At 29.6% G+C, this 9,260-nt stretch overlaps 1 protein-coding gene across 1 annotated transcript; it reads right to left on the reverse strand.

Annotated features, from left to right (window-relative positions):
* Positions 1-5,026: 5,026 nt before the first annotated feature.
* On the reverse strand, positions 5,027-5,791 carry BDBG_17207 (uncharacterized protein; the record flags this gene model as incomplete). Its single annotated transcript, XM_031724983.1, has 2 exons — positions 5,027-5,146; positions 5,705-5,791. The coding sequence occupies 2 exons, from the start codon at positions 5,789-5,791 to the stop codon at positions 5,027-5,029; spliced, it is 207 nt and encodes a 68-aa protein (XP_031578807.1).
* Positions 5,792-9,260: the final 3,469 nt, after the last annotated feature.

Genomic DNA, 9,260 nt, shown 5'->3' on the forward strand with positions numbered 1-9,260 from the left:
GATGTTCACAGATATCAAGAAACTTTTTACAACTGTAAAGTTCAACATTACAGAGATATCTGCTCTGATGAATTTCTTTGAGATGATAGATCTGTATCAGCCTATTCTCTAGCATCTGTCATCTGACTTCATGATGCAGGCAAAAGATATCTGTGTTTTCAGAAACAGGAATATGAATGTCATACTCTTTTACATCTGTGAGTATGAGGCTCATACACCTTGTCTGAGATATTGTTATGAAAATGAGTCATTTGCATGCTGCATTCTGCATTCTGTATTCTCTCATATCTCTCTCTCTCTTTCTGAGAAGCCTCATGCATGTTGTAATTGCATGTATAATTCTAAGATCAGTGAGTATTCATTCAGTAATTGTTACCCCTGTCTTTGCAGTTTTATACACTAATAATAGTTCTTAGTTACTCCAGCGCCAGAGGCCATTTTAATCAAAGATGACAATGCTGCTGAGACCACTCTCTTTCATCTTCAAGCTTCTTTCATCACTTTCTCTCTCTTCTCTGTGAGAAAGATTGTATGCACACTGAGTTGTAAGTATTTGACTCTGAGTAACTCTTACTGTCATTCATCTGATTCTGCATCTTCTTCTTCTTTCATTTCTTTCATCTTCATTCTCTCTGCCCTGGCTTCTGATTCTGCAGGTTCTGTGCTCTTCTTTAATTTTTCTACATATACACATATGCATTTCTATATTAGCATTTCAATCAATCTTGTGATAAATGACATTAATATTGTACACAGAGTGATAGAGGAATCAGAGATATGCACAGTGTTGTTATAAGAGTGACTTACAGCTCTCAAATTCCTTGCAGATCTTGAGTTTTGAGATTTTCTTTATTTTTGATGTTTTTCAGATGATGTGATGTTGAAAATAGATTAAACATATGATATATGAAAATGAATGAGATGTATATGATAACATTTGTCTTTTGCAGCTGACTCTTATAGTTGATGATCAATTCATTATTTCTTTTCTTTTCTTACACTTTTTCTTTATCTGTTAGTCACTACTCTTACACAATCTCTATATGATACAGTATTCAGTGACTAGATTCAGCAGCTTTCACTTTTTATGATTCTGTCTTATATATTATACTGTCTCTCTTTATCTGCTTAGATCACTACAGTGAATAGCTTATCAAAACTAATCTCATCTGATCTCTAAGTGTCTCTAGAGATTAAGATGACTTGATCTCATGCATCTGTGAATGTTTCAGATAATTCATTCTCTGTTATCTCTGTGATTGAACTGATGTAAATAGTCAAATTCAACTCTGAATTTCTTTTTCTTCTGCAATCTGACTCATATACAAGTCTGTTACTTTGAGACTGCTCTTTATTATATTATACTCACTATCTGTGATGCATTATCATACAATCAGCTACAGTCTCATCACTTATTAAAGTGTAATATTTATCCACTTTCTTCATTTCTTTTCATTCTTTTCTTATAATTGTGAAAAGATCAGAATAAGTGAGATCATCTGATTCATAAGCATCTATGATTTCTCTTACTTTGTGAGACTTTTCAATTATAAGTCTCTTCTTTTTCAACACTGATAATAGTGCTGTGAATAATCATAATTCACTCAGATCTTATATCTTTACTTTCATAAGATATGAATCATTTATTAAGTTATATAAAATCTATCTCTCTGATTCTTTCAATGTGTATGTTCTCAGAGAATGTGATTTGAGTATTTTATATGACTCAAATCATCTAAATTGAAACTTCTCAGAACTCTCATTATGTATGAGAACTAGACTGACCGGCGGGACCATGAATTTCACATTTGGTCCCATTTGATCTGATCTCATACATTTCTTAGCGTGAGTTCCACCAGGACCAAGCCTCAAAAAAATCTGAAAATGGACCATTTCTGAGAGAAATGGTATGAAAAATGACCAGATTTAATTCAAGAACAGTGAAATGAGAGTAATTTCTCAGAATAAACTGTGAAAGATGATCATTCTTTCAAAATCAGAATGAAACTGAGACTGAAGATCAAAATCAGTTCTATTCAGTTTATTCAGTGATTGCTTATATAATCAGAATTTAGTAATAATTATTAGTAACACTCATGAAATAACTAAATACATTCTTGTGCAAGTTTATTCTTTACTTTCTCATGAAAACTACACTTCTCTGATATACTGTGATCAGAGGTATTAAACTGTCTGATAATTCCATGTTTTATAATCATGAGTTTCTTGATTATTTCTTCTTATAATTGTTCTCAGTGATAGTGATAAATATCTCAACTTGAGTTGAACTTTCACTTCATTCTCATCTCTGTCAATGAAATTATCAGAATATCACACATCATCAGTGAAACAGTTGAATATATACTCTCAATAATTTTTCATAACTCTAGAATTGATTTGATGTGTAAATTCATCAGATTATCTTGAAGATAGCAGTCAAATTCAGTTTTACAAGCATGTAGTTTTGTCTGATTTTCAATTGTAATCAATGTATACAAGTTCTGTTTCAAAGTTAGTATTATAGTTCTATGAGATATGAAGTGTTATCAAAGATTGTTACTTACTAAGAAATTATATTTCACTGTCTTCATATCTTGAACATCTGCTCATTCAAATCTCTGATAGTTGGCATTGTAGTAGTCTCAGGCTAATTTGATATATAAGTCTTATTCCTTCTCTGTTCAATCTTGAGAAGTGTAGATATTAACTTGATAAGAGGGATCTAGTAGAGCTGCTACAGTATAGTACTCTGTAAAAGATTATTCAGTTTTACTGTAATAATATGCCAGTTTATTCCTTACAGTAATAATAGCCTGTGCTATAGCATCATTCCAGACTGAATTTCTTTTTGAGTGATTCAACTGCTTCTCAAGATAAGTAAATAAACTGTTATACACTCACCAGACTGACTGCAGTATTGATGTATAAGTGATTGAGACTGTCTTTGTTATCTTATAAAACTGAAACAGTAAATCAATCACATATTTCAACTGAGTTCACTTTATATTAGAAAGTTTCAATGTCTGAATCTTTTCTTAATCAGAGTATTGTATTTAATGATCAATCATCTGACACAATTGAAGAGCCTGAACAGTCATTTCATATGTTGAACTTCACTGTATTCTAACATTCTGTATCATATTCAGTGATGTGACTGATTTGTTTGTTTGTTAAATATCATGAAATTGTTATTATTGTTTAGAGAAGATACAAATCACATTAACAATGTTTCAAATCTGTGATATTTAAATTATTAGTCAATCTATTCAAAATTAACAGTAGTGTTATCAAAAAGCATTATTAAAAAGCAATATTAAAAAGTGTTGTTAAAAAACATTATCTTTTACAAAGTGAATGTAAAAGTTACTTGAGTAATCACTTTCATCTCATTCTCATTGCAAGAATCAGTCATCTTATTATTCTTCATCTCAATGTTAAGATTCTTTATCAGTGTTTATATTATAAGTTAAATCACATGAGCAATGCAGGGAATATGACCTTGTTTATCATTTCAGAAATGCAAAGTCAATTTTTGCTTCAAGCTATTCATTATAGTGGAGTTATTTACAGCATTATCAGTTGTAATTGTAAGAAGACTGAGACTAATATTCTAATAGTTATTTTTAATCACAGTCATTAATATCTCTGTTATATAATCCTCAGTATGACTACTGATTAATAATTCAAATTCAATTAATATCTCTTGATAAGTTCAGTTCTTATCAATATAATAACATATAACTCTTATAAATGCAAGATTATTTGTACTAGTTCATGTATTCACTGTGAGAGACACTCTTTGATGATTCTTCAACTCTGATTCTAGATATTATATATTAACTTTGTAGTGTATCTTGAGATTGAACTGAAGACAGAATCAATATAAAATATGAAGATTTGAATTAAGCATTTGAAGAAGTGTTCAGAATTCAGGGTTTTCAATTAATTAAAGAGAAAGATTCAGAGATATACATATATAAAGTAATTATTCATAGAAGTTATTAGATGAGAGTTGTAAAATCAGAGTACTGATACATGATTATTTTCACATGATTTTCTTCAAATTAGAAAGTTAGTATTATTAAAAATCATTATCTGATAGAGTAACTTATCAGCTCAGTAGTAATTTTCTGATTATTTTTCTTTTATTATCTGCATTCTGATAACTTCAGATATCAGAAAATTTCTTCAGAGCTATAATCAGTTCATGATGAATATTTCTGAATGAAGTTGCAGTGATTGTAGCAGAGAGATAACTCTTCAGTAATCTGCAATACAATCTGTTAATAATTATTTCATAGTTCATCTCAGTGTTTGTGTTGAGTTTTTCATAAATTTCATGACCTGAAATCAGATGTGAAGAATGAAGTGATTATTCATTATGATTGAAAGAGAGTATTCTGTATTGAATTGTAAATAATATAGACTTTGTAATTCACAGTGATTTCTTGAAGAGTTTGTGAATCTTCAATAGAAGTAAAAGAAGTGAAAGAAGTGAATTCAGAAGATATGATAATAATTTAAGAAAGATGATAATTTATTTTCAATAACTGATCACTGATGTATGTAAGAAGAATTAATATAAGAGAAAATAATCTTCTTTCTTAGCTTAGTTATAATTTTAGTACTAACTCAGATTGAATATTATCAATGTATAAAAGTAAATAAACAATCTTGATTAATCTCTATCATATTTCTTGAAATATATTAATATTATGAAAGAGAGTGTTATCAAATTGTGTTATCAGATAATATCATTAAAAATATATTAATATTGTGAATATCAATGTTGAAAAAATGTTGATACTTATACATTATAGTAACATGATAGTTGAATATATATATATATATTATTCCTGATATTGATAATTGATTACAACTTATACAATAATTTTTGAAAACTTAAAATTAATTTCAATTATTAACTAATAGTTACAAACTTATAACTAACTAATATAAAAAGAAAAAACTTTTTCTACTTATTATCTTTCTTCTCTTTCTCATTCTTCTTATCATTCTTTATAATTCACTTCTTATTCTTATTCTTCTTCTTCTTCTTCTTATCTGAGATGATAATCATCTCAAAATCTCTCTCTGCTGCCTTCTCAGAGAAGGGTTTCTGCTGCTTCCTCTCAGCCAGGTCAATCTATGTCTCAAAATCCTGCATTTCCTGATCTGCTGTCTCAGGTTTCACTTCAGTGATAAGCAGATTAGCATGCTCAGAGAGCAGAGCTGTCTTCTCAATGTTCTGAATCATAGAGTGCATTTGAGACCTGAACAAGATCTCAATTCCCTTCTCTGTCAGCTTCTACTAATCAATTAGAGAACAGAAGTGTTATCAAAAATCATTATCTCTTAATAAAAAACTTATCAGTTTTGACTTCTTTGTCTTTTACTTTAATATCTTCTCAATCTTCTTCTGCTGTTACTTATTTATAGTAACACTCTTCTTCTCTCTCTCTCTCTTCATCTTAGTCTTAAATCATTCTCAGAACTTCTTCTAGTCTCACTGCTACTGCATGAGACTCTTCACTATCTTCTTTTCTAATCTCTCACAGGCAGTGTTATTCACATTATTTCTATACTTAGTTCAGTCTAAATCTATCAGAAGTATTACTTAAAATTGTTATCATTCTACTCTCTTACAGAGCCTCTTCAAGGCATTATAACATGTCTTATAATCTGTCTCTCTGTGCTTAAATACCTTCTTCTTCTCTCTCTTCAATCTGTGATAGTGCTCATGTGCCTTGATGGTCCGCAGAACCGCAGAATATTTGAAGAGAGATGACATGATTGATTTTAATAAGTGTTGAAGAGAGGATGAAGACAGGCAATAATATAATAGTGATAATAATGATGATAATAATAATAGTAATAGTGATGATAATGATGATGATGATGATAATAATGATAATAATGATGATGATAGTGATAATAATAATGATAATGATGATGATGATGAAATAAGAAGTGCATTGAAATATATTATTGACTTATCAAATATAAAGAGATAAAGAAACTATTAACAGCTTTCAGAGATGTACAGAAACAGCTACAGTGTTGTATAGCAACATTATCTTCATTTAATACATACACTATTGATATTCTTTGTATGCATTTATCATATAATCTATATCAGAAATACATGCAGAAAACAGATCTTTATTACTAGAAAGAATAATTACAGTGATTCTCTGTTTTTATATTATAAAGATAAGTTATTCTTATTTCTTTCTTCTCTCTTTTCTCTTCTTCTTCAACTCATCACTAAGTTCAAGCTGATATGAAAACTATTAAAACACTCATAGAAACCCTCAAATTGAAGAGTATAGACTAATCAAATTTTAAATACAGATGAATTAAATTATATTCAATAATACTAATTATTCATTTTCTCTTTAATAAAATAACAGTTGTGTCTTTCTTCTCCTCCCTCTCAAATGAAACATGACTCATGAAAAGTGAGTATCATATCAGGCCATAATAGTCAACACAGTCTCAGCATGCAGAGCTGTATACATGCAGTACATACTGAACTGAGAGACTGTATAAGTTGCAAACTGATGATAGCATCTCAGAAAGAGCTGTGCAGTGTGAAAAAGCTGCAACTCTCAGTTATATGCATAGAGAGTGAATTATCACAGTAAGTGTATATACATTGTATAAAAGTAATGCTTTTTGATAACACTCAGTCTCTGATATTATGAAAATAGAGTCTCTCTGTGAGATTCATTTTTATCAGAAGTTGAGAGATCTTATATTCTTTAAGATCATCTTCACATGTCTTATCTGTGAAATTGATGAGAGAAATCATTGATTTCAGTATTCTACTCTTGATATCATTCAAGTGACAGCAGAGTTCACTCTGATCACACTTTTTAAGTGTATGTTTTCTAATTATTCACATTTATACAGATATATACTGATTATTTATTAGATAATATTAAGATAATGACTTATCACAGTTATGTTATTCTCACTGTGAGAGATACACAGTTGATAATAAACATTGTAAAGACTCTGAAAAGTGAGTATTTTAGAGATACTGCAGCTCTGTGATCTTGATTTTTTTTTATTTTTATTTTTTGTTTTTTTCTTTTTCTTTTGTTTTTTTTTTTTTATTGTGATTTTTTCTTGTGTTTGTTTTGTTTTTTGTTTTTTGTTTTTTTTTATATTTTATGTTTTTTTTATAATTAAAATTATATAAATTATGATCTGTGTTCAGAAAAGTAATAATATTTGATAACACTCTCTATTGAATTTTCAACAAATGAGTACTATGTTATGATATTATGTAAGTGAGAAATGATTTTATAGTCTTATTTAATACCATTCTCAATAATGAGATCAGAATAAAAATGTGACTAAGAATTCAAATATATTCTTTATCTGAGACTAGATTTTTATTTGAAAAGTGAATCTGAGATCTTTAATATTTGAAATAATGTGATTTGAGATCAATGTGATGAACACAAATTATGATCAGAAGTAATGCTTTTAGACAACATGACAACTGTAAAGTTTGATTCTGGTCTCAGACACGGTCACACGGTCAGTCTAATGAGAACTCACATTCTTATCTTGAGACTTGATTTCTTAACTAGTAAGTCTTGTATTCTTTTTGATTGAATTGCTCAGTTCAGAAGTAACTCATTAGCTTTTATACATACATGACAGATCTCCTTCAATCTTGGTTTCATGTCTGCAACTGCTGTGTTCACAACTGCTGTTTCTGCTGCATTCATAACTGTTGTGCCTGTGACTGTTGTATCTGCAACTGCTGTTTCCTCTCTCACCTTTTTCAAAGCATTCTCCGGGATGCGCGGATGCAATTCATACAACAGGTAGAATGATGAACACTTAGAGACTGCATGCTGTCAAATTCACATGGCTAATAGTGCCTGTCTGAGATATTCATCTCATGATCTTATAGGCTTGCTCACTAGATATTTCATCAGCATATTGCTCAAGATTTCATTCAAGTGTTCTATCTTCTTATTCATTCACAGATGATATAGCATTGTTCTATGATATCTTGTCTGTGACTGGCTTATAAAATGCCTCATCACTTCTTCTATGAGATTCACACTGTTATCAGTTAGAATCTCACACAGCATTTCATAGTTAATATAGATCTCATTATATAGAAACTTCATCATTATCTTCTCTATTATCTCTGAAACTGCTTTTACAACTGATCAGTCAGTAGTGTAATTAATAGCAGTGATTATTCATCAATTTTCATTTAATATTTACAGTAATATATCTATGAGATTCATCTCTCATTATTTGAACAGTTGTATTATATACTTCATCTGATATTATACTTTCTCACATTCTAACTCTTTCTTAGATTCTTTCATAATCTGATAATTCAAGCACTCATGAGTGTATGTCTGAATGTCCCTCAGCCATGCTTGATCAGTATACTCTTGATTTGAGTATACTTATGAGTTCAGAGCTTTCTAAGTAATTGAATTCCTTGTGCATGTAAGTCATTAAGTCATATCTAAATAAATGTTCTAGATAGAGAGCTTCTATATATTCTAGATTATGATAAAGCATAACATCATTTTTCAATTTCCTCAGCTTGAAGTTTGAAAGCATCTCTTCTACTACTTTTGTGAGATACTTATCATCTGATATCTTATCATTCTTCAAGTGAGAAATCATTGTATTCACTCATTCTGATTTCTTATATCTTCTCAGTACATTTAACATGAACTTTTCTTATATCTGGTTTGCAGAACTCTCACTCATGAAATCAGGTCTGTAACTGATTGCATCAGATATCACAGTATCTGATTTCTTTCAGTATTTAATATGAAGATTGTACACTTGAAACTCTGAGATTCAATATACTAAGTATTTGAAAGATTTTATTATTAATTATAGATAGATGAGGCTTTTATGATCTGTGATCACTGTTATTATATATCTGTTGTTAATATATCTATTTCATAATATCAGCACATGCTTGATTGCTAGCAATTTCTTTTTATACACTGAATAATTGAGCTCAGTATCTGATAGTTTTCTATCATCATACATCACTGAGTGCAGCTTGCTGTTCTTACTCATCTGTAGAAGAGCATCTTCAATAGCTCATTCAGATACATTCATCTCAATGTAGAAAGATTTATTACAATCTGATTGAATAAGCACTGAGAATGTTATTACACATTTTCTCAGTGTGAGAAAAGTCTCTTTGTACACAGTATTTCAGATGATTGAATAAAACTTCTTCTTTCACAGATTTG

Source organism: Blastomyces gilchristii (assembly GCF_000003855.2).
Source record: "Blastomyces gilchristii SLH14081 genomic scaffold supercont1.10, whole genome shotgun sequence".
In the NCBI taxonomy this organism is placed as follows: domain Eukaryota; kingdom Fungi; phylum Ascomycota; class Eurotiomycetes; order Onygenales; family Ajellomycetaceae; genus Blastomyces; species Blastomyces gilchristii.